Source organism: Poecilia reticulata, linkage group LG2, assembly GCF_000633615.1.
Source record: "Poecilia reticulata strain Guanapo linkage group LG2, Guppy_female_1.0+MT, whole genome shotgun sequence".
NCBI classification, from domain to species: domain Eukaryota; kingdom Metazoa; phylum Chordata; class Actinopteri; order Cyprinodontiformes; family Poeciliidae; genus Poecilia; species Poecilia reticulata.
In genome coordinates, this window is record NC_024332.1 from 18327530 (window position 1) to 18353659 (window position 26130).

Sequence of the window (26130 nt, forward strand, 5' to 3'; positions counted from 1 at the left end):
ATGAAATGATAGTTTTGCATCATGGAGGATAATTTTATGGTTGCAAAGCTCAAACACAGAAACTTCCCCCCTGTTGCTCAGACAGGTGTGGTCAGTTTTGGTGGTTGAGTAATCCGAGCTTCAAAGAATGCTGTCTTCCCTGAAAGAGAGCACTTAATGGTTTATCTATCAGAGCCTTGGTTGTCTCCAGAGGACGATGCAGGCAGTGGAGCTGCATTTTTGACTTCTGCAAATGTCCACAGAAGCCAAACTTGATCAAATGTGTGAAAAAAGCCCTTCATAACAGCCACAACTGTGCGAATAACGTCACCTTACTTTGTGTTTATGTTTTCAGACGGTGGCGTTTACGAGTAAGTACGCTCTGCCCAACGACAACCAGCCCAGAGAGATCCTGATCAGACGCCACGCCAGCATCCGCCGGAGCCTCCGACYCGGCAGCTTTCAGTCAGCGGTGAGCTCTAATTCAGGATTTCACTAATTCTTCCAAATGCTGCCATACTTAAAAAAAAATGTTTTGCTTTTGTAACCGAACTATGATTCTTTTTGCAACATTGGTAGAAATTATAGAAGGGACAACTAAAAAAAAAATCCAAATGAATGAAATCTGAAAACAATCTTTGATAAGTCACATCGTTTCTTAGGTGACTTTGATCAGTCCCAACAGCAAAGTACGTGGAATATTTTCTAATATAAATCTAATATATTAAGATAAATTGCCTTTATTTGTTTTTTTTTCTGTTTTGGCTGCATGATATGATAATATGCATAATATAATTATAATTCAGAATTTAGTTCTCATGTAGTGAACATTAGCCCAAACCATAAAAAAATAATTAGTCTTAATTGAATTTGGTGCAATTTAATGTTAATACTGTAAATTTAGAAAATTTGCGTAAGTGATAGTATTTATTTATTTATTTATTTATTGTCATGTGGCTAAAGCTTAAAATCCATCGTTACTCGCCAGGTTCTAATTTTGACATTTTATGGATCTGAATTTCATTGACTCTGTTAAATGAATTGGGGAATTCATGAGTATATTTGAGAATTGAATATTTCATTTGTTTACAGCTGTGTTGAAACTAAATAACTGTCAAGATCTTTTTCAATTACAGCAGTTTTTGTGTTTTTTTTTGTGGTTTGCTGATGTTTAAGTTTACTTCTATAAAAACGGACGATCTTAGGGGTCTCGACAAAGTTAAAGCACATTTGTAAATATCTACACATTCCTAATTATGATGTAATCAGTAAATGTTAAAACAAATCCCCTTGCAGGCATGCCAATTATCTGTTTTGTACCTTTATTCCCAGATTCCAGACTCTCAGAAATATTTCTCACTTCCTACTGGACAGAGTCTGGGGTCAAAATATCCATCTGCGAGGCGGAGTTATGCAGGTAAGCTTCTAAAACTAAACTTACAAACCCAATTTTTTTTTCAAGATTTAGGAAACTAATTAGGCAAATGTATTGAGTCAGTCATTACTTTTCTCACATTTTCTGATGCCACAGCAACAAATATAGATGTATTTTATTGAAATTTTATGTGATCTGAACCAGAAAAAGTGTAAACCGGGCGCAAAAGAAAAATAAGCAGTTTTTGCTAGAGAAAATACAAAAATGCTCAGGTTAATTTGTTTCAATTCCCCTTTTTACTTTGAAGATCAGAAACAAGATCCAGTGCAACCAATTGTTTTAGAAATTATTTCTCTTCCTTGCTCAGATGCCATTTTCATTAGACACCAAATTGTTTGGACAAAAGTGTAGAGACCCATTTAATAGCCCTACTCACAGTAAATATCAACATATTAAAATATGGCCAACAAATAGAAGATGCCTGTGAAGTGGAAGGAAAATGTTAGAGAAAGCACAAACGTCTGTTCTTCTAATTGCTGCTTTATAATTTTTCCTTCATGTTTCCCGTCCTTCTATTCTCAGATGACCATGAAACCATGTCGGAAGTAGCCTATCCTACCCGGCGCTTTCGATTCAGCCAGCCCAAACGCTCCTCGTCCGGAGCCATGATGCCTCTTCACAGGCTGGGAACTCTGAAGGAAGTTCCCTCCACCGACGTCCTCAATGAAAGCCAGAGTGAGAGCTTTGGCAAAGACCACAGCAAACCCCGAACTGGCTCCTCCTACAGCGACTCCCGCTTCCCAGCTCATCCTCGCCACTTCGACCCTCCTGTTGACGATAACAACGGCTCCGCTGATGACGTAAGAAATGAGGACGAGGCAGAAGAGGAGCAGCGGCGGCAGCAGCAGCATCGCGGGGCTTTGAGGCCTCCGCCCAGCTGGGCAGCTGAACCCAGAGACAACACGCCTGGAAACCCTCTGCTCAGACGGCCGCAGTGAAACCCCAGGAAGTAAACGACTGCATCAAATAGAACCTCAAATTGTAAAAAAAAAAAACTGAAGAGTCCTGATTTTACTTTTAAAGATGAAGGGCAATTTACACTGGAGGTCTTTTTTTTTTCCACTTTTTTCTGAAGATAAAGTCCCGGCTCATAGGTAAACTTCGTAGAAAAGTGAAACAGTGAACAGTGAAGCGCAGCGCACTGCGGGGGAGGAGCTATTTCAGAACGTCAGACAACTCTCAATGTGTCTCATTTAAAATTTTACTATTCATTTTTATATTGTTTTAAGGTGTCAAATAAATTTTATCAAGGAATTACAATGTAAACATCTTTGGAAAAAAAATAAATAAATATATACATAAAATACTTCAGTTTCTAGATTTGCAGAGGCACCATAAACATTCTTCAAAAACCTGCAGCTATAACTAAAACAAGAGTTTCGTCACAAAAAATGTTTCAGACTGTTCAGTTTTTTATTTGGAATTATTTTGAAAACCGTTTATCATTTTCTTTCCATTTCACAATCACGCACATTTTTTTCTTGATGCAAACACTTTTGTAAAGGCACTGCAAATATTAAAACATTAGTCCAACCAACAGCAGTGACGAACCTTCATAAACACAAACTCCTGTATAACACATGGGAGACAACTGAAGAATGCAAAAAGTGATTCAACTATAAAAACACAAAGGTTTCGCATTTAAAAGAACAAAGATTTCCCAAAGTCTCTGAACAAACTTTTGTTGTACCTGCAAAATATTCAAAAATTAAAGCTGTGGGTCTTGTGTGAGTCCTAGATGTGTTTTAAATTATCTTTCAGAAACCAGTAGTTAGTAGAACAGCAGTTATACTGCTGATAGTTATATTTAGTCAATTCAAGTGCCGATTGCAAACTCAGTTCCCATCCAGCCACACGAGGCCCACATAGATTAGAAGTGCAGATATGCAGAGGGAAGAAAAAAAGCTGAATTACATCAAAAAGATGAACTCGCATTGCATTTCTTTCAGAAAATGAAAAGCTTAAAGTTAAAATTGTTTAACAACAAAAAATGATTTTGCCTTAAATCTAAAAGACATCTTAATATGTTGTAGTGATTAATTATGGTGTTTATCAACTGAATATGACATATAATAAACTGTCAAAATACAGTTTTAAATCAAACTGGACTTTTTTTTTTATGCGTCACAGTAAGGGTATTTTGAACTCCGACATAAAAAAAAAAACTTTCACAATTATTTTGAACAATATTTACTATTATTTAGGGCTGTACTTGTTTAATATGTAGTGCAAAGAAAAAAAATAATTTACTTCATTTCCAGTTGCCATTAAGGTTAAAAGCTGAATTTACTTTACACCATTTACACTGCATTAGAAAAGAAAAGGTGCCACCGAGGTGTAATTTGTAAAGGTTTTTCACATTACTACTTCTACAATTTGAACAGGTCAATATGGCCGAAATAATATGAACAATTTTTTTAAATGGTGAAAAATTACAATCACAAATTTATCATAATGACTTATCAAAGGTGAAAATTCTTACCTGGGACTTTAGGTAAAAACTGCAAATGAAACTTAAAAAAAAAAAAATGTTAAAAAAAATCAAGTAATGACACACAGGCATAGTGCAACTTTGCTACATGAAAGCTGTTTTATAAGGCTAAAGGAGGAAATACAATTGATGTGTCTATAACAGCATGTGTTAAATAGATGAAACCATAATCTCTGCTTTGGTAGATTATCTTTACATTCTTTACATGCTTTATGACCTTTTCTCATCATTTCTTCCGTTGCAATATGTCTTAATCAATAATCAATAGTGCAGATGTGTCAAGAAATCTGCTGCTGGTTGGAATTCAACTGGCCTGCATGTAAGCAGTTACTTCAAAGAAATTATTACATTTCCAATCATGTCTGCAGTTGGATCAGGCTTCGATTTAGTGAGAGAGAACAAGACTTAACCATTTTCAGTGTTGAGACTTTGCCTTGAACCACTTCTGGTCCTAATGCAGTCACCGTGCCTGTGTGGATGCAAAGTCTATCCTTGGATCATTTTGGAAGAACATTCCTGCCATCTAGGGTTAACAGTCTGCAGGACACACCGGTTGTGATTTTGCAGTAAGAAAAGGGCTTCTGAGCTACATGCATTAAAAAAGCCGCAATAAAACTCATGATCTAATAACATTTTTCAAAGCTCTGTTTAGCAGCATTAATAACATAATTTAGGTTCCTGAAATAGCTTAGCTACCATTATTCACAATTATGGTTCATGTTAATAAGTAGAAATATGTCTAAATTTAATATTAACTACACATCCTATATTTAAATAAACCATTTTATTTATGTTAGCATCTACAAAAATGTGTATAGTGGAAATATAACAGTAAAAAAGAAAAATCAGTGTGTAATGGAGTAAAGTAGATAATGGGAAGTTTAGTGTTTCTTTTAAGATGGTAACCCACCCCTTTTTATTTATTTTTTTTAACAACTTAACATTCCTAATATAAATATTTAATGGCTGCTTACAGCAGAAACATTTTAAATGCACACAAATGGCTTGGAAAGAGAAATTAGAAACGGATAAAATCCTTGCGAACCTTTCCAACACTTGCAGAACGAGAATTGGTCACAAAGCTATAACCAGAGGATCTCCAATAACGACAATTTCAGTGGTCTTGTGTCTTCATAAATCAGTGGCGAGTGCACCTCTAAGTAGTACTGACAGAACTAAATTAACAACACGGCGTAGATTATTGCAGTAACAAGGACACCAAGCCAAAGTTAAGGCCTTCACTGCGCGTTTCTGTGAAATCCGACTTCAGCATTTATGGAAGCACAAGAAACTCTGCAGCCTTTTCCTCCGAGCTGCAAACGTCCACGGTCCCTGAGAGAAAGGCCTGCGGTCCTTGTGTCGAGTCGTGACATCAGCAGATTTGTTTGGCGGAGGCATCCGTGGTGAGAGACTCTGTTCACGCTGAGGGTCTGCTGTTCGCCACAGCTGCATGCCACAAATAAGAGCACTTCAAAAAGTGGCGGATCTGCATCGACTCGACAAAAGATCGTCATTCAGCTGCAGAAACGGTTTTAAAGTTTCACTGTTTTTGCCAGTGCCCTCCCGTCCCACTTTGGGATTCTGACAAGGAGCAAACCCACAGCTGCCAGAGCGAGCACTACCCCCAGACTGGACGGACCGCAGGGGCTGATCTCCTGGGTCAGACCTGAGAGGAGCGGGGCCAGGACGCGGCCCACGGCCGTCACCGACTGGCCAGCCCCGATCAGAGTCCCGCTGGCATGGACGCCTCCCCTTTGGAGCTCCAGATCTGTGATGCACGTCCGTCCGATAGAGGTAGAAATGGCGAAGAAGGTGGAGGTGAGCAGCACCTGCCACACGCTCGGAGCGGCGGCGTAGAGGAAAATGAGCAGACAGGTGAGCATGGTGGAGTGGAGCAGCAGAGCGGGCATGTTGTTCCTGTAGAGCTGCGTGACCGGCCCCACCAGGAACCCGGCCAGGGCCCCCAAGGTGCTGCTGTAGCTGATCAGATAGCCCGTCATCTTCGGTTTCATCGAGAAACGCTCCTCCATGGCCAGAGAGAAGTTGCTGTAGTAGAGCATGATGGCGACGGCCATCAAGAGACGCACCAGAAAGAGGTCCCACATGTCGGAAGAGGCCACCATGTGAATCCTGGAGCTGACGGAGGTGAGCTGTCTCCACGCAGGCTGGAGGAGCGACACCTCCCTCCACCTCAAGCCAGGCTTCCCAGCAGCTCTGCGCTCCGCTTCGGTCTCCGTCGGCGACGCCGAGTGGTGGTTGTTTGCGTGAGAGCCGTTCTGCACAGACTTGCCGCAGTATTTGTCGTGGCATCTTTTGCTGGTGCTGTTGCTGCAGTTAGTTGCGTTTCGATCGGTTATCGTCTCGCTCCACGGCAGCAGCCACACCAGGCCTGAAGCACAAACATGACTTTAGACAGCAAACAGAAAAACTGCTGAAAGGACGCGCCTGAGGTTGTTAAAGAAAGAGACGGAGCTGAAAATATTTTATATGGAGCCCAAATGGAGGAAGGGGAGACATGCCGGTGCTCAGGAAGTGTTTGAAAGAAAACCAAAAGACCTTCAGCAGTGATGCTTATATTTCCTCAAAGCAGACGCCTGTGGCTATCTTTTGAAGCATAAATTATTTTCGTAGGGTTAAAAATGCATGAACAGCTGCATTTTGTTTGTGAAAAGCCAGTCAAACTTGAAAAAGCATCGGTGCACACTGTGCAAGTTGAAGGATCGCATCATTGAAACACATTGTAAAACTGAAAATGGACAGAAATCTGCATAACACTTAAATCCTGATTTTAGAAAAACCGAAAGAGATATCAAGAAGCTGAATCATTTGAAGACAGCTTAACATCTTGTGACTTATCTAAAAGTTGAAAGGAGTTTCTAGGTTGAAGTATGCAAAACGAATAGACTGTTAAGGAGCACAAAGTTTTTGCTGAGTTTTGTGGAATTCTGATTGTTTTTATTGCATTTCTATGGAGCCAAAATCTGGATGAATGTTAAAATATTGCATGAAGTATGAAAGATAAAATTACCAAAAAAAGATATGGCAGAATTAGAATTCACCAGAAGAAGGTGAACGTTTTGATATATGAATTGTTGAAATCAGTTGAAGTATAAAGAACAAAGACGGAATACAAAGAAATAAAAACACAGACTTAAGACTGCAATTTTGTAATATCAGATTATTTAGCGTTTTAGGCTCACCAGCATTGATAAGAAAGATGGCTGCACATGTAAATGAGGAGGTGTAAAAGCCTCCTTCGTGCTCAGTGAGGTAGCCGCCTACTACAGGACCCAGGATGAAGCCGACACTGGAGGCCGCATTAAAGTGTCCCATCACAAGAGGGCGCTCTGATTCAGACACCAGGTCTGACAGCAAAGCTCTGCAGATGGACAAGGAGTGTTTGAACAGCCCTGGAAAAAAAAATACACACATGTTGATGTTTAATACATAAAACAAAGTAGTGCATAATTAGACAGAAAATGCAGACTTTAATCAATGGAAATCTGAAATGTGGGACGTGTGTTTGCGTCATCGGTTGTTCATCAAGTGCAACAGGATGTTGTCTAATTAGTGAATTGAGTCCACAACACTGAACACACCATCTATGTGGCGAAAGATGGTGGCAGCATCATGCTGCGGGGATGATTTTCTTCAGTAGGAAAAGAGAAAATATGAAGATGGATTGAGTTAAATCCTGCAAGAGAAGCAGTTACACTCAACAGGCRTGAGATCAAATCAAAATTTCACATTCCAGCTGAAAAATTAACATTTTGTTTAACATCTGTGGCTATTAACGAGTTTTATTTTGCTGGGCAGAGGGGACAAAATGCCTCTTTGGATTGTTAAGGTTGTAGATACTTGGCTTAGGCCATGTATTAGAATGGTCTAGTTAAAGTCAACACCTAAACAGAGTAGAGAACCTGTGGGAAAATAAATTTTCACAAGGTCAATCCAGCATGGCTGAGCTTGAGTTATTTTCAAAGCACAACAGGGGGGGAAAAAATGTGGCTCTGATGTGTTTAGAGGGACATACAGCTTAAATCAGACGTTTTATCCACAAGAGTCTTTGGAACAGGTCATTGGGTGCCGTTTGCCCCCCCCCAAACTCACCCACAGGTATTCGTGCGAGGACAAATAAAGTGATGCTTGTAGAAATCCCCAGCAGGCCGTAACCACAGGCGCTCAGCAGGATAGACGTCAGCAGGGAGTAGCGCCGCCCCACCACGTCGCTCCAGCTGCCCTGCCAATCACACGCCGATCCGTTCAACGACACATCGACATACGCTTCGACAATAATGGTATCATTAAGCAATCAATGACAGAGTTGGACAAATAAAAAGCATATTTCTTAACAAGCGCGTACAGAAAAGAAAAGTTTTTAACTTTGCTCTGAAACTATGCTAGTTGTGTAAAAAAAAAAAAAATCACGCGACTCAGAAACAAGAGGCACAACAACTAAAACTCCACATCCTCTGTGCGCCAAGCAGCTGTGGTTTGATTAGACTCTCTCTCTCTCTCACACACACACACACACACACACACACGCACACGCACACACACACACACACAGCAATGATGAAATAATAAAATTAGGAGCAGTTGAGACGATCTGTGCTCTGGATGTAAACTTTTGGGTTGCAGCTGTTCACATTATCCCAACATTCACAGGGATCCAGTCTGCCTGCATGAGGGCACCAACAGATGACTCTTTATGTGCTTAATTTGTCCCATGACCCCTGAAAATTAAACCAATTTCTGGAGCCGTGTGCAGCAGCAGAAGGAGTTAAGAATTCAGCTGCAGATGCCAAACTTACTTTGTGCTCTTTCTTAATTTTTAAAATAAATTTTAAATTATGCATCTTCATGATTTTGTTTATTTCGTAGGTTGCTCTCTGAAGGGCGGAGACAATTAGAAATGATTTCTGTATTAAAAGAAGGATTTTGTGGCCGACCATGAGCCAGTTACGCGCATTAAAGTCTTCACAGTGATCCCATTGTGCGATCACAATCAATCTTGAACAACCAGTGTTTTTTTTTGTGTTTTTTTTTGTTTCCACAAATTACCAGGAATTCAGCCATTTTGTCCACTATAGTGGGCTCGTCTTGTTTACCAGGAAATCCTACAGAAAAGGAGGCTGCACAGAGAAACAAAGTCAATACTCACTACTATTGTGCTGGAGAAAAGCTGCAATATTCCATACGTAGATCCTGCAAATTATAGATCAAGTTACAAATAAAAATCTTGCTTGCAGATTTTTATTGTTACTATTAAAAGTGTAAATACTAGTTATTGATTGATTACTATCTACTAAACAGTTAAGGTGACTGTAAAATTGGTTTTGTGATTCAGATTTGCATCCAGAGTCATAAACTGGGCAACTTCCATTTTTTGAGTTTACATGGATAATAAATCTTAATATATGAAGAGAAGTTATGAAAGAAATCACAGCATTTAAGTGTTGCATTTAAATTGCATGCACATTTCCTTGTCAATCACACTCAATAGTCCATGATAAGAAATGAAAACATTTTGTGTTTTTTCCACAATGGTAAGATTGGTTATTGCACAGTAACACATGTATTCACAACCCTTCAAATTTCAGGAACGTTTTCACATTACAACCACGAACAACAGACAACAGCATCTTTTGTTAGGATGTTACGTGCTCAAAAAACAATTTATTTTTTTTTTACAGTTTTTATTTTAAATATTGTTCTCTGTCCATTTTCCTATTAACTCTGAAAACCTTTCCTGACCTTGCAGAAATCTATTACTCTACACAACATAAAGCTCCCACTTCCATGTTCTTAACTGGAGATGGAGAGTTCAGTATGATTTGCTACATTAGTTTTCTACCACAAATTGAAATTTAAGTGAAGTCGAACAAGTTAAAATATTACATTCTCGTAATCGCAACATCTTCCTCAAGCTGTTTGGCTTTTCAAAAATGTTTAAACGGGACTTCTTATGGTTTTATTCTTGTTATCCCTCCAGATGTGGGAAGTAAATAGGTAATTCTTGGCTGCTTTCCTACGTGATGCTCTCTAACCCGACTTGTGAGTTTATCGTATCTCGGTGGTTTTGTATGTCACAATAGTTGTTACTTTTGAAGGGTATCAGAAAGAGGGCTAGATGTTAGAGTTAGAATATTAATAACAAAATGAAAATATTTTACCTTTCCAACTTAATAATTATTTTGCGTTGATCTGTCACAGAAATTCCAATAAAACATGTTGAATGAAGTGAAGCCGTCTAACGTAAAGAAGACAGTCTTTGGTAAAAGCACGCTCCTGTGTTTAAGTATTGGGTTAAAGATGAATGTTTTCTGAATTAATTTACTAATTTTGGCCTTTTCGTATTGATCTGTAAAGTTTTAGTAACTAACTAATTGTGAATGTGACATTTATGTTGTCTGATTTGTCTTTTGTAGCCATCAGACAGTTTGTTTCAGAAGGCTGAGCTCACAGAAATGTAACATATCACTTAACTATTATGAAAACACAACTCACCCACGATTCCAGCCACTGTGGGACTCGCGCCAAGAGCCTTTACATGGTGGCTCAAGAGCGGGATGATCATGCTCACCCCGAACAAGTCCTACAGAAAACAAGAGAAGATCTCAAAAAATGATTCGGTTTTGGGACAGGACAAAAACAATAAGAAAATAAACAATAAAAGAAAACAAAACCTAAAGAATAACAGCATTTTTAATAACAACATGTAGGTGTAATGAAAAGTATGTTTGATATCTTCTAAAAGGTTATTTTCAAAATGTAGTTTTTATTCTGAGCACATATTCTAATTAATTGAATATGACTGTATATACACTTATAAGATTTGTAAATAAAAAAAGAACTCTGCATTAAATCAGCTCCAACATAAAAAATATTATATAAAATAAAACACATATCCAGCAGTAATATAAACACGTATAGTATATAAACATAGTTACATTATATAAAAACATTATCAGATAGCCATAAAACAATAATATAAAAACATAAAATAATTAGTAGTAGAAAAAAAAGTTAAGTCCTTCAACTGCAAAGAATAATAATTAAAAAACAAAGTAAATACACAGGTAAGAAAACAGTAGATAAATAGCAGAATGATAAAGTTATATTTCTCATCACAGGAAAAGAAAGTTAATTATTATATCCTCCCAGATTTTGTACTTTGTGTTGCTGCTGAATTTAAATCAGCACCACTTCCAGTCTAAATTTATGTTCGGGCAACCAGTCACACCAAAAACAAAGAAGAAAATATTATAAAGAGACAAATTATTCATCAGACCTTTTACGGATATACTCTGCAAATATTCGTAGGAATTACATATCTTTGACTCTGTGAATACACAGGCTTCAAAAGAATGGCTTTGGAGAGACATGGGTGTGTCAGACAGCAGCTTCACTCCCTGCAGGAGGGAGGAGTCACAGGAAACGTGACAGCCAGCAGGTTAGAAACAGGTGAAACATGCAGACAATCTACAGCTATTAATTATTCAGGGCATGCTTACATAGCACAAATCAGACACTCAATCAGCAGCTACATCCTGTTTTTCTGCATAGCTGAGATTGAAGCAGCTTTTGCCAGATGCTTAATTGGAGGCACACAGCTGCTCATACAGCGTTCTAACACAATCCAATAATGACATTCTTTTAAAGCTTAGGTAACATTTATTTTTTCCCCATTTAGTTTTCAAGTCAGTTTCCTGAATTATTTTAGCCACCTTTAATTAGATGACTGAAACCGTGAAAGGTTTTAATTTGGAAGAATCTGCGGGGGTGACCCAAAACCTCCTTAATTACAAAAGCTTCAAGGAATTGATCAGAGTGTGTTTGTGAATTTAAATCTCCTCTGCAGCAGCTGGCTGAAAACAAACAGAGATGTTAAAACAACTTGACATTCCCAGATTCCTCAATGATTAGCACATTACCACAGCACCCGTTAACCAGCGATAGCAATGATTATTATTATTATTATTATTATTATTTCCTGTCAATGGGTTATACTCTAATACAAAGATTGAACCGGTTCTAATCTGTACCTTTGCATACTTGACATCACACCTAAGTTATGAAAGCCTGCCCGTGTCATTGATTTCACATCTCACCCAGTTAGACACCTGAAGCAGCAACAGAGACCCGCAGTTCCCGACTCACCATAAAGCCCACCACATAGATACAGTGTATGATTCCCCTCCGTCCTTTCAGTTTCAGGAATAAAGTGCTACATCTCTGGTTGTTCATCCTCCCGCGGTGACAGCTCGCTCACAGCCGAGGCGGAAGCTCCCATCCGGCTCTACTGTAAGCAAACACGGCACACGTCTCAGAGCCGGCGGGCCGCTCCGGCAGCCGCAATGGGGGAGACGGTGGACCGCTGCCGGAGAGGGGGCAGACATGTTGGATCGTGTCAAAGCTACTGGGTTAAAAGAAACATCTTACACTTTAAGAGAAGTGTGTATTTCTTATCGTAGAGGTTAAAGGTGAATTGTTTTATCCTTATGAGTAATTTTTGAAGTGACTATTCCCCCGTGACTGTGGAGTAGATGGTATCATCCATTTACGTCACAGACGTGGACATGAAAAAAAAAAGCTTTTCGTTACTAGCTGTAAATTGCTTGTAACAAAGAAATGAAAATAATTTTATAAAAAGCTCTGCCTATAATTCTGACGTTTAATAAAAAAGGGACATCGATTAAATGTTTTGAGGTCCTTCCTTTTGTTTTCTTCAACGACCTTTGAATGAACAAATTGTGTTTATTTTCTGCCACCTACTGGATCATCCCGAGCACACTGCTACTTTAATTTAAAAAAAAATCTACAAACATGCAACACAAAGTATAAAATAAAATAAAATAAAATAAAATAAAATAAAATAAAATAAAATAAAATAAAATAAAATAAATAGCATCTATACCAAAAATGTAAACAATATAATTTAAAGTTATATAATAAAACAAAGCAAATTACAAATAACAAATTAAATTTACAATCTTAACAATTCACAGTGTTAATCCTTAAGAACCAAAACATTCATTAAAATTGACTATAAAACTGACATTAAGAATAATGAAACCAAACATATTTTAAAAAGTAAATTATTGTCTTAATTTCTCAAGTACACATCACATAAACCTTGAAAACATGCGAGGAAAATGAAATATGCTGAAAGAAGTGAAATAGATAAATAAAAATAATTAGATAAATAAATGAAAACGTCTCCATTTCTTAAAAACTAATTTCTCAAGGATGTATTGCATGGAAGATAAGAACTATATAGTAAAATACACAATGAGCTAAAATCATAATTTAAAAACATTAAAAAAGAAAACAAATGTATACAGTAAAATATGCACCCTGAAACAGTTTCTAAAGTATGTATCATGTGGACTTTAAGAATTGGTGGACTACATTATTTATAACAAAAGAAAGCTGAAATAAAACAGAAACTAAATAAAATAAAATACAATTATTGTCCTTGAAGAAAAGTCTGTGCAGGATTCTTTTTCTCAGAGTGAAAACAAAACTCCTAATTCTCCATGCGCACAAAAACAAGAACATTTGTGTTTTGCTGATGCCAGATACAAGGCACATTTATTTGGCACATTTATTTAGTTTCGTGTAATTTTGCTTAATGACATTCGTAATATCAGAAACTGTTTTGTCTGCCCCCTGGTGGGCCATCATGTTTACTCCTGCTCTATTTAAAATACAATTTTTGTATTTCTAAGTATACACCATGTGGCAGTTGACTAAACTGAGCTATTACTAAAATTGAAAATATTTTGTTGAAAATCAGAATGAGATTTTACTCTGTTGGGATGAACTTGACAAAGAAAGACTCCTGACCACCAGAAGCTGACCAAACCAGCTCATTCACTCACAAGCACTGAGATATAACAGCTTTGGTCGAGAGCGGACCGGTCACAAAAGGGTGTTAATTGCAAAGTGCTCACCTATAGGTTCACTGCTAAATATTTTACTTTAGGTGTTTATGAGGGGAATTATTTGATGTGGCACAAAACACTGCAAATGAATAAAAATAAATGTATGAAAAAAGGTAGGGAAATCACAAGTCACAAAAATAAAGACAGTCTCTTCAAATTCTACTTTATGTGTGTTAGGGTTTGTACTAGAGCCAGAGTTTGACCATGATGAGTCGTAGAGCTGCCAAACACTGTCATAGAAGAGAAATATGAAGCAAACTGTGACAATGATTGTCTTCAGAGCTTTATATGGTATAAATATGTTTATATTCCTGTTAAAAATAGTTCTGTCTGAATCATCACTTGAAAAATGAATACATGACAAATTGAACTTTTACCTTCTTGAATACTGTACTTTCATGAATACTGTAAAGCACTTTGATGCAGTTAATATCTGTTTTTAAAATGCTTTATAAATAAAAATGACATTGACATTGAATACTCATATGATTTGTAAGGAGAAGATCATTGGATGATTCTTATGTTAGTGAGTCGGGTGGACTTAGAGTACAAACTAGCAAGTCTACAGGAAAAAAAAAATGTTGGGACTTGAGTATAATTTTACTTGCATGTACTAACCAATCCTTACAGTATGTAAGAAGGCTTGTAATGGCAGCCAATCGTGTTTGACAATAAAATAGTGATAAAGAATTTCAGCCTGATTTGGTCTTCCAAACAAAACTCCTCCATGTGTTTTATTGTTGCTGTATTTTAATAATTTCTTTATTCTCACTTACAACTCAAACTGCTTTGCTGCTGTTCATAATACAAAGAAACACACTTGAAGAAGAAATTTGATTAAAAAAAAGAAAAATGTAAAACTCTGATCAGGAGCGTCACACAATGTCAATAGACGAGGTTGCAGGTTTTGTTTTGACGAACGATTTAAAGCAAAACAAATTGCACAACTAAAGGAAAACGTTATTGATATAGTGGTTTGTATGTGAAAACTCACTTCAGAATAAATCAAATCTCTGACGTGAGTTTCAGAGATTTTGCAAAACCGTCTGGCAGATTTAAACTTGTCCCCCCTGGGGCATCATCACTTTGTTGTCTTGTAGGAGAGAAGGGGTTGGTGTTGTTGGATTATTCTCTCCTTTGCTGCCATTTCTGTCTCACCCCACTCTGACATTCCCTCTCAGATTCTGGGTGTCCAGTTGCCTGGTTATTTCTGCGCTAATCCCCCTCCCCTCACGCTCGCCAAATGCTCCACGCATTCAGCTCCACACCGGAGAGGAGCAGCCACCTTCAACCAGACATCAAAAATAGCCCGGGGGCAGGGAGGGGACTGGGCTGGAGGATCCAAAAGAATCATGTGGACAACTTTATCCTCCCATAACACAGAAACAGATAGCAAGGAGGACTGAAGATCCAGTAACCCAATGATACACAACCGAATAGGGTAGAAACCCACCAAATCAGAGGATCTGAATCTCTGTTCAAGGAAACCAAGTGTGTGAATAGGAGCCGATTCTGGAATATGAAGCTCAGCGTGGCATTGTGTTTTGCTGGGGTGTTTGGGGCTTTGGCAGCAGCATTTATCTTCCTTTCTTTTGGAACCGATTACTGGCTTTTAGCCTCAGAAACCTGCGACCCAGAAAATAAGGAATCCAAAGACAGTCTGACAATTACGGTGAGTACTGGTCTCTCCTAAAAGGCTGCAGGTCAGGGAGAATATGAGAACAGCTGTGTTCACTACAAGCTTGGACTAGTTAATGAAACAAGATTAAGGCAAGTTGTTCTGCTCTTAATGTTGCGTTTTATTACTGCATAACATTATACAGCAGACATCAAGTCATTTAGTTGCTGACATTCAACGAGATTCAAAGATCAGCTGCTCCGATTATTTTCTCAGCAGCTGGACTACAGAGCGGAGAGGGATCCCGGTAATTCGACTCTGTTCAATGTAATGTGTGTGCAGCTATGCAGTGATTGAGGAAGAGCTTGTACCGTGTGCCTCTAAGATAGAAATACAAGTCCCTGTAGTCACAAAGGCATGACGGTGTATTATATATCACCGAGTAGAGCATACTTAGCTTTCCAGCTTCCAGAGTGGGCTTATACTGACACCCACACTGGAGAGCAGGACCATAAAACTGGAGTGGTGCTGGGTGGTGCATGCTACACAGAGAAGAGTAACTTCTTATGACGCTTTAGGTTGACTTTCTGATGTACCGAGAGGTTTCCAAGTTTCAACAAGCTATTAGGATTTTATGTGATAAAAAAACGTAGTTGAAAAGAAACAAATGTTTTCGTATAATTGTACCACATTTCTAAGATTTTTATGTTGATAAAATCTTTAGAAGGTGCAGCGTGCATTTGTGTTCAGCTCTCTTCAACATCTAGTATAATCAATTGATTTCAGAAGTCAAATAGAGCATTAATCACTGAGACAGCTCCTTGGACAAAATACTATTTCATCCAAAAAAATAATAAAAAAACTGCAGAGACCGTCAGGTCAGGCTTTAGAATTGGTTGAGAAGACAACTTTTACTTGAACWACTCCCGTCTGTGTGGAAGAAGGACAAGTAAAACCATTGCTGAAAGAAGCCACTAGAAGTCAAGCTCTGTAGGGAACACAGTATGTTTGGCAAGACAGAAGGACCAGAAATTCAGCTTGTGTGCCAATATTAATCCGTACTGTGCAACATAGTGGTGACAGCGTCATGCTGTGGGAAAGATGGTCAGAGTAGATGAGAAGAAATAAATAAAGGAAGAAAACCTACTATAACCTTCTAAGGGCTAAGATGATGAAATGATTTTAATCAAAATACGTTTCAGTATCAGTGAATGTCAAAGCCGAAATGTAATTTAAAAGATGTGGCATTAGTTGGGAAAGCTTTTGAAAACCAGGTATTATTAAACCTTCATGCTTATTCTTTACTTTGCGTTCATATTTAACATCAATCACAATAAAAGTGATTAAAGGTTCAGGGTGTGAATTAATCTTAAAGTCACGGAAAAAATACCTGATCTAATGCCGTTAATAATAATTTCTTAATAAGAAATTGAATAGGTTTTTTTCCTTTGGAGAAAATAATGAGAAAAATACATCCTCCCTTTTTCCATCACCCTTATCTGGTGAATGAAGAGCCTGCAATCTCAGTTGGCACCAAGAGGAGCAGCCAGAGGTTAATGGGCCTTGCTCAGCTCAACCTTTGACCTTCTTTAGCAGCTGCACAGACAAAGTGGCAGCAGATGCTGCAACTGTATCTCATAAGTTTGAGAAAGTGCCACACCCAGCAGGCCTCATTCAGTGCTTTGGCAAACTCATTTAACCTCTTTACCAAAACATTGTCCTATAACTCAAAACAGTGTGTTTTATTGGGATTTTATGTGACAGAGTAAAGTATAGTAGTGCTTAATTTTGAGCTAGAAATAAAATGATGCATGATTTTTTAACATTTGTTGCATTAAAAACATCTTAAAAGTGTGGCGTGCATTGATATTTAGCTCCCCTTATCCTGATAGCTCTAAATAAAACTCAGTGTGATTGCATTGTATTTAAAGATGTTTGAATATTTTTATGAGACACAATATCAGCTATATTTTTCAAAGCTGGACATACTCAGTGTACATCTTAAATTCCATATTTGTTTTGTGAATCATATTTCAGCTAGCCGTTGATGTGGTGCACGACCAAAGCGGCAAGATTGTCTCATTCCATTATGGTTTCTTCTGGATTTGCTTTTCTGGACTCCCTCCAGATGCTTTTCTCAACCACACGGGGACAATATCGTCCTGTGAGTGAGCAGCATTTTATTGTTTGAACTGACATTATTTTTGATTTTGATCACAATACTCATTCATTTTCACATATTTAGAGGAATTGCTTACATGTGAGACTAATAATACCTTAAAGACAGAAGAAGCTTCAATGACTTTTTAATTCTTCATAATCTCTAACCACGGAAACACGTTGTATTTGTGTGAATGGGCAAGAATAAATTAACTCTCCAGAAAACTGATAGTTTGATTTCTTGTGAAACTTTATGCCAGATCAGAAACAAAGAACAGTTTGGTTTTTGTGCTGTTCATCTTTTGAGAATGCCTAAATAAAGTTGAAACATTAATAAAAGTGAAATAATCTGCTCATACAGGAGGAGCAAAGTGTGTTCTTTTGTTATTAATGATAGAAACATCCCAAACTCTCATGTGACTTGATGAACGAGGTAGCACCATGTGATGTTTTTCATGTGGTCTGTCAGCTGGTTATGTGTCATCTGTTTATTTTTGGGTTTTTTTAATGGTCACTATGGTGACACAGTCTGCAGACATGAAAATGCCCCTTCTAAGGATTTATGGAATTCCACATGAGTAATGAGAAGATATAAAATTATACTGTAGTTTGCAAACTAATGAGTACAACTAAGTGCTATTAACTTTCATTTCTGTAGCCGGTGTTAAAATATGTCTCTTTTCTGAAGGGGAAAAGTCTTCCGCAAAACTCTGCTACCCTGGCTACCTGTTCCCGTTCCCAGAGCCAGGGCCTACCAACAGTACAACAAAAGACAATACAGCTATCAGTGAGTGTCATTCATACAAATTATGATACAGCGTTTCTCTGCAGCAGGCTAATATCTCTGCTCTCTCCAGTCTACGGAGGTTTCTGGAGGATCTTCATGCTCATAAGTGTGGCAGCGGTAACTCTCGGAGGGTTCCTCATCATCTGTGCAGCTCCGTTTGCGAGCCACTGCTTGTACAAAGCAGGGGGCGGCCTCTTCCTGACGTCTGGTGAGTATAATCCAGGGGCGGCGTGAGGGACTAAGCACATGTTTTTCTGAGCAGTAATGTACTGAAAATACGACCCTCCCCCCTCCAGAGTGAATTTCAACCTCTTTAAAAGGTACTGATGTTCATAACTCAGTAGTTATGAACATTTTAAGGGTTATTAGAAATGAAATGAGTCTTTTATCCATTTAAATTGTGAGTTTCTCATTTTGAGTCAGTTAACAATTGCACTAAAGTAAGAGGCGATGTCTTATATTTATACTGAAAGAATCAACTGGAAAAATCTACAGTTTGCTAAATATTATAAAGAAAAAAATCAAGACTAATGTGACCCAACAATCCAGAGTCAAATTGGAGATAAACTACTAATTAACGAGGCAAACAATTCTTCTAAGCTATAAGCTGTGTGGGGGAAGAGTTAAAGGACTATTACCACTTTCTATGAATTATAGCTGAGATGAAAATCAAGACATTGTTTGAATCTAAGATGCAACAATGTTAGTTATTGTAATTGATTAATTCAGACGTTTATGATCTACTTTATTCTAAGATGGGATATTAATAAGGGGAAAGAAAAAAAACAACAGAAACCTAAAGTTTTGGAAACAAAGATAATTCAGCAACTTTCTATGCAACACACGCAGTTGTTTATCTCTATTTTTAAAGGAGTCTTGCAGGGCTTCACTGAAAATACACAAAACACAGCCACCCTTTTAACACCCTTTACTTCTTGAACAGGAGCCGTCACGAGGGACTGATTAGCCAATCAGAGATGGAATTTAAAGTAATTAAAGCTACAAGCTGACGGGGAATAAAATGTTCAAAAAGATTGAACAAGACCTGTGTGTTATCTGAGAGAAAGAATACTTGTGCAGACGCTGAATATGAATTACAGTGAGGGAATTTCAGTGCTTGAAATGATTGAGTTTACGCATCCCGAGCTCACTCTGTAACTCTTCTCTGCACCTGCAGGTTTTTTCATGCTGTGTGCCGTGGTGATGCATGTGGTGTGGCTTCAGGTCCTGGATGTGGTCCAAACCTTCATCAACGAACAGCGAGCTACCCATTGTCCAGACTTCACACTGAACCTCAGCTATGGTCTGTCCTTCGTGTTTGCCCCCATCGGGATCTTCTTCGCCCTCTTGGCGGGCCTTCTGTTCCTGCTCATCGGTCGAACTGTAAAGATCCACCACTGATTGAAAAGTTTTCTCTTTACACGCTCGTCTGATTCTGTGTCATCGGGACGCTGTGGATTCTCTCTCTCCTCTGTGGTTTCAATGATCTGACAAGCTTGAACATTTTGGTGTGAGACACTTGTTTGGTTTTCTTGTGCAGTTTTGATAAATGGTAGCCTGAGAAACAGTGCGATGAAAACATATTTATACCCCTTTTACTTTTTCCATTTTTGCTTTTTTAAATTGATCAACACAAAGCAGTACATAAGTGTGAAGAGGGAGAAAAAGAATAACACTTTTACAGTATGGTGTGCATTGTTTACTCACCCCCATTTACTCTGTTGCCAATTAGTGAAGTCCAGATGAGGCAGCTGTCTTGGAAAGCCACTCGATTAGAAAATGTAGCCAACGTTTGAGTTACTTGATCTGAGCCAAAATCCAGCTGTTATGCGAAGGCCTCAGAGGTTTCTTAGAGAACATTAGAGAACAATAAACTTTAAGATAAAAAAAGGGAAACTTTTGATCTCAGGATGTGTAAAGCTTGCAGAGACATACTCCAAAAAATGAACTTCATTAACGCCCCCCAAAAATAAATTAGATTCTGGTGTAAATTTCATTGTCCACGTTTCTTTGAATATGTAGAAGGTTTTTATCTGTGGGTAGGAATATTCTTATTCAGCGGGTTTTAATTTAACAAAAGGGAATTCTACAAAGTATTGATTTCCAGAGGCTGAATATAAAAGCATGACATTATTCTTGGATTTTTTTTTTATTTTAGGAAATGTTGATAATCTTGATGATCATCAATGTTATCTAATGCATTTTGTTGATCATATAAAATCCCAACATTTTTGTCAGGCTTGTGCATTAGGGGTTGTAAATACATTTTCTCAAGGTTCTGTATTTTTTAGGTCACTTTGTAAAAATTGTGTTTTTTTTATTTTATTTTGTTGAACAATGCTTATTTTTATTTTTTTATTTTATTTTATATATTTTTTTGCTTTAGCACAAGAAGTTGAAGGGGTACATTTCTATACAAATTCTAATTTTTCCACATCATGAGTCCAAAAACCGGGTACAGGATTGTCCCTGTGGTACATTTTTCAAGCTGTACATTCACAACAATGGAAGCAACAATATCTATATTAGTTTTAGTCAAATCTGTGTGTACAGCAGAGTGGCTCATGCATGACGCTAAGTATTAGGCCACAGTTGTAAGTATAAAGGCTTCAGTTTCATTGGTGCAATGTCGGAGCTTTATCCACAGACATATATGCAACTTTTTAAAATATGATTATTGCTGTTTTAGTCAAAGTTTGTTGCAGTGAGAATGCTTTGATGTTATGCAATATAGCAAAGTGTTTTCAAGCTATCGCGCTCACAGTTTCATCATTTTCTAAGAGATATCAGATTGATAACGAAGATAAAACTGTAGAATATCCTGGTGACGTCATTCTGATGTGATGATGTCACTTACTGGTCAAGTTGGTTCATGTCTGAAGCAGCAGTTTTATGTTGGTGCTTTTACACTGTTTGCTGTAAATGATTTTATCACAACTGCAATAAATATTAAACTGTTTGTGCTCTTTGACTGTGAAGGAGTGATTTTTCTTTCAGTCTCAAAATTATCGTTTTCGCCAAAATAATAGACAAAAATGTTCATATAACAAAAACAAATAAATAAATGAGAAAACCTTACTGCCAGGCAGATGGGGAAGTCATGACTTATTTTTACTTAAATTTACTGAGTCTTGCATATTTATGCTTTTTCCAAGTTTTTTTTTTTTTCAGTCTGTGTGGTGGACACGTGTTGGTTGTCAAAGTTGTTGCACGAACCATTCAACAAATCTTTCATTTAAAAATAACTTGGTAAAGTTTTAATTTATTTAAGTACTTCTAATAAAGAACAATTAACCTTCACTGACGCTCAAACACTTTGTCATCAGAAAATAACTTTTTATTTTACTGTTTACTATAATATGTGTAGATGCAAATACCAGGTAAGGCACGTTGGATGTATTTAGTATTTCAATCAGTATTCCTGTTAAATACTGTGTGCATAAACTGCAAAAAAAAAAAATTCTCTGCAGTTTTGTAAAATTGTATTTCTTCTTGTATTTTTTCTGTTTTGTTGCACCTCTCAAAATAGATGAAATATTAAGGAAACAACATCTCAATAAATTAACCAGGAAGTCAAAGTTTTGGTGTGAATAGTTCTTCCACAGCAGAGAACGACACAAAGCATAGCACCATTATATTATAAGTAATATAATATATAAAAGGGCCCTCAGTTGACAGTTGTAGGAGCTTAAACCAAAGATTTTGACCATTTTTAATAAAAACATTTTAAAAATAAATAAATAACTGCAATTTCAAAGTTTCCAAGCTCTTCAACGGAGTGAATTCAATGAATAACCACATTCCTGAAGTGTTTACTTTGAGTCTTTTCAGCTTATAGTCTTACATTTGAAGTCCCTAAAGTAGACCAACATAAATATATTTTTTAACAAAATAAGACCAAAGACCTGAAAAATTGTAAACAAGTGAAGTGACACGCCACCAGATGGCAGCGTTCTCCTGACAGACTCTCCTTTCCAGTCGGCACATCCTGAGAGGCAGAAATCCCATTTTGCTTATCTGGGGTCTGTGTGGAGAGTACGAGGCGTTATGCATTTAATCACAACTTCAGAGCTTGGATCTGTAGATGAAAGAATTCACACCTTGACTTGACAGACGGATGGTAATTTCACTCATGAATGGAGCATTTGATCAGGATCTGAATGTACTCCTGTGTTGATTCTCGTGCGTCTGCCTCAACTCTGTGCCTTTCAAGATTTATAATGTACTTATCGCACACGGGGAAATGCATCCGCAGTTTGCCTCAGAATGCAGGAGGGAGTGACACAATGTGAGGCGCTGATTATTTTTGTGAGACTGACTTTGCCCCACACAAAAGACTCTAATGATGGAAGTTCTCACTTCTGCATTTCTGAGATGTTTTTTATTTTTTATTTTTAAATTACTGCCTCCGCATCGTGCAGCATCATCTTCGGCTGAGCCATGTGAGAATCCGCGCCGTGGCGAACCTCTGCAGGTCAGGTGGGCAAATGCTAATAAATTGTAAGATACGATCTCAGCATTTGTCCTGGACCGAGGCGRGGAGCCGTCCTTTCGGCCAAGTTTCCCCCAGAAAAGAGATTTCTTATCTATTGGACTTCCTGATTTAAATGAAATACTAATTTGAGTTACAAAAAGTTTAATAATTTCTTCAAGCAGATCCGAGTAGTGTGATTAGAAGGGGAGGGAGTAAAAGGTTGAGGCATAATGCATGTGCTGAGCAGCCAAGGTCCTGGAGAAGTGGGGCCCTGCAGTCGGTAATGTCATCAGAGTGGGAGTCCCAGCTGAATTCAGCACTGTTCTGCATGATTGCCCATGATAATTGTGTGTTGATAGGGAGCGCCGGAGATGGAGTATAATTTCCACCGAGAGATTCCTAAACAAATACCTGTGCTCAGCAGAGGGATGGAGTGCGGCAGAAGGTGAGGAGAAGAATAGCGGATGAGGGGAGATAGAGGATGAGAGGGTAGCACTTGCAGAGAAGGGAGATGAGGAGCAGGAAGAGGAGGAGGAGGAAGGACAAGAGGAAGTAGTTGCACTGCAAAGTCCTTCACACGATAAAAATTAGAAAATGGAGAAGCTGGAGAATGAGAATCATGAGTAGAATCAATTTATTAGAAGAACTCCATATGGAAAGATGGCGTGTTTTTGCACAAATCTATAAAACTTGGAGTATAACTAAGATTTAGTGGGAGTTTGAGAATTGAAAAAGTGAGCAATTTGTTTTATTTTTTAGCAAGATCATCTACTGAGTTTAGTCTGATTGAAATTAATCAAATTGAATTCAATTCAGTTCATTTCAATTCAGTCACACATTTATTCCAATTGTTATCAGGGATGCTCAACACTTTAAATCTGATCATTACATCAACATTATATTTGTTTTAACTAATTGATTTGGGCTTTTTGCTTGCAACCAAATATACTTGAAAGTCATTTATTTCAGTCTTTGAACATAAAAAGTGAAAATCATATGTAGATTTATTGCACAGAGGGTAACAACTATTCTTATGGCTATCATGGCATGCAGTTATTAAAGAAACCCAAATTTAATACAGAAATGTGCGCCTACTGAAAGATATACTGTATATTCTGTACATTAAATATGCTCAACGCCTGGTTGACCTGGGTTCAGGTGAGGCTGTGTTGTTGGTCAGTCAGCCTCAGTGGTACTGTGGTATGCACACATCATTTACAAATGACTAAATAAAACCATCGTCTCCATAAATCTTGTCAGCAGAGGGAAACATGAAGTAGATAAAATGACTCCAAAAATGATCACTGACTGCAGAAACCTTAATAAACTGGCCTCAGGCAGCTTCAACTCTGTCTCTCTCCACTTCTCATCCAGAATCCAAATGTAAATAAAATCCAGAATGTACTCTTGTTTATAAGGAACACATCACAAGGATTGATACATCTGTGGTTCATGTCCTGCATATGTGACCCTTGAAACTCTGACTCCAGCTGCAGCCATGACAGCTGGAGTCAACAGGACAGTTTGATGCACAAACACAAAATTGAAAAAATAAAATGCTTAATAAAATCAGGCAAAGTAAGTAAAATAAATATATAATAACATCTTACATCACTTATAATATCACTTAAGAGTGCAGTTCATAACAGGCCTTCCTCAAGTTTCTACTCTGGCTTTAACCTAAGGGTCAGAGTTCAATTTAAGTTCTTTATTTACTTAATTTGACATATTTGTTCCTTAATCAGAGACAATATGTTACTCCCAGAAAGGTTTTATCTCACTGCACCTCACAATTTTAGATAAATGCTCCATGAGTAACAAGACACTGAACACCAGAGAAATCTGATTATGAAACAGTTTAGAAATACATTTTGTGATTAAAGATTTCAATAAAATGTGATTTTAAATAAGTGGCCAATCTACTTCAAATTACATGAAAATAAAAAATGGGATCCAAGTAACTGTATAATAAATACATGTGACAAGAAAAAAAGACGTAACTTAGAAAACTAAGTCAAAATGTGTTAAGTCTAACATCACAATTAATGACAACTCATATAAGAATTACCAAAGAAATGCTAACCAATGCAATGTGTATAGCCATATACATTTTAAAAATGTTTGGACAATCTTGATAATTCATCAAATTTTATTAATAAGTCTCAAGAGTTAGCAGATCGACATACATCTGCCGACTGTGAGACTTTTAGAAGTATTTCTTTGTTTTATTGCGCAAGATATTGTTTTAATACATTGCTAAAGAAAACAATGACGTATATCTATTTAATAAAACAGGTCTGTAGGAAAAGGAAGGATCAATGCAAACAAAAAGAAAACAAAAAAAGGAAACTCTCATCTAGGTTAAACTTATTGCATCTGAAAGAATCAGTTTCAATTAGGAAGTGAGCAGGAGTATCAACAGTGTGCTAGAAAATCAACCTGAAAACTGTATTCTAAACATGCGTTTTCATTTATCATACTTTTACATTTTCATTTTATTTAAACCATGACTAGCCCTTTGAGAAGCAGTAATAGTCACTGTTCTTCACTGACGTGGTCAAGGCGAGATAAGCTCAGCTCTCAGTCGTTCCTGTTTAACCTTGGAGGAGTTTTGAGCTAATTGGAAAACAGCCTCTGCCTGAGTGCACACACCTTATGGCATGTAGTGTAGTTATCATAGCTTATCTGGCGACTGTATCGTAATCCCCCGCGACACGCGAAGTCGGATTTCATTTAAATCTGATTGCTTTCAACTCTCCGAAAAAGCAAAAAGTATTTGAATTGCATGAACAATATGGCAAGTCATATTACACGCTGCTTTCCTCTTTAGAGGTAGTTTTACATAATTTCCCATTCGTTTGAAATAATGAATAGACAATGGGCCGCATAATTGTGAGAATTTACAATTCAGAGGACTACGTCGTATAATCATCATGCATAATTCAGAGAGCTGAGTGCATAGGTCATCGGTGGCAGTGGCACGGGAAGTAACTCGGGTCGTCAGACACAGAGAGGTAAAAATCCATACGTTTATCTGGATGGAGCAGCAGCAAAAAAAAAAAAAAAGGAAAAAAGATTTGGACAAAAGTTCATAGAAGCACATCATCCTGTTTCTCTAACCCAGCTCTCATTTTCAGCTGAGAGACTCTTTCAATGGAGTCTGCAAGTTGAGAAAAAGCTCACTGATGTGTAAAGAAGCGCCCGGCAGCCTAAAAGCGGTTATTACATTGTTGGCC

At 37.6% G+C, this 26130-nt stretch overlaps 3 protein-coding genes across 3 annotated transcripts in view; 2 read left to right on the top strand and 1 right to left on the bottom strand.

Moving 5' to 3' along the window:
- slc9a2 (solute carrier family 9 member 2) overlaps window positions 1-3318 on the top strand; it is a 13640-nt gene extending 10322 nt beyond the window's left edge. Inside the window, 3 exon segments of the mRNA XM_017303780.1 lie at window positions 335-451; window positions 1312-1396; window positions 1937-3318. Coding sequence (XP_017159269.1) covers window positions 335-451; window positions 1312-1396; window positions 1937-2352 — 618 coding nt within the window. The 3' untranslated portion in view covers window positions 2353-3318.
- mfsd9 (major facilitator superfamily domain containing 9) lies at window positions 2823-12245 on the bottom strand. The gene is made up of 6 exons (XM_008434678.2): window positions 12069-12245; window positions 10416-10503; window positions 9070-9113; window positions 8016-8145; window positions 7106-7315; window positions 2823-6294 (listed from the first exon to the last, which is right to left on the bottom strand). The coding sequence occupies exons 1-6, from the start codon at window positions 12153-12155 to the stop codon at window positions 5438-5440; spliced, it is 1416 nt and encodes a 471-aa protein (XP_008432900.1). The 5' UTR covers window positions 12156-12245; the 3' UTR covers window positions 2823-5437.
- Window positions 12246-15094: 2849 nt separating this feature from the next.
- tmem182a (transmembrane protein 182a) lies at window positions 15095-21398 on the top strand. The gene is made up of 5 exons (XM_008434686.2): window positions 15095-15527; window positions 17511-17637; window positions 18322-18420; window positions 18491-18628; window positions 19598-21398. Exons 1-5 carry the CDS (start codon window positions 15375-15377, stop codon window positions 19819-19821), a joined length of 741 nt encoding a protein of 246 aa, XP_008432908.1. The 5' UTR covers window positions 15095-15374; the 3' UTR covers window positions 19822-21398.
- The last annotated feature ends 4732 nt before the right edge of the window (window positions 21399-26130 follow it).

What these genes read in the sequence shown, in the direction of transcription:
- mfsd9 (XM_008434678.2), bottom strand. Translation starts at nt 12,155, where the DNA reads ATGAACAACCAGAGATGTAGCACTTTATTCCTGAAACTGAAAGGACGG. An exon ending in CACAGTGGCTGGAATCGTGG is followed by an intron (nt 9,114 to 10,415) that starts GTGAGTTGTGTT and finishes TATAATTTGCAG; the next exon opens with GATCTACGTATGGAATATTG. An exon ending in CATCTTTCTTATCAATGCTG is followed by an intron (nt 6,295 to 7,105) that starts GTGAGCCTAAAA and finishes TTTGTGCTTCAG; the next exon opens with GCCTGGTGTGGCTGCTGCCG.
- tmem182a (XM_008434686.2), top strand. Translation starts at nt 15,375, where the DNA reads ATGAAGCTCAGCGTGGCATTGTGTTTTGCTGGGGTGTTTGGGGCTTTG. An exon ending in AAAAGACAATACAGCTATCA is followed by an intron (nt 18,421 to 18,490) that starts GTGAGTGTCATT and finishes TGCTCTCTCCAG; the next exon opens with TCTACGGAGGTTTCTGGAGG. An exon ending in CGGCCTCTTCCTGACGTCTG is followed by an intron (nt 18,629 to 19,597) that starts GTGAGTATAATC and finishes CTGCACCTGCAG; the next exon opens with GTTTTTTCATGCTGTGTGCC.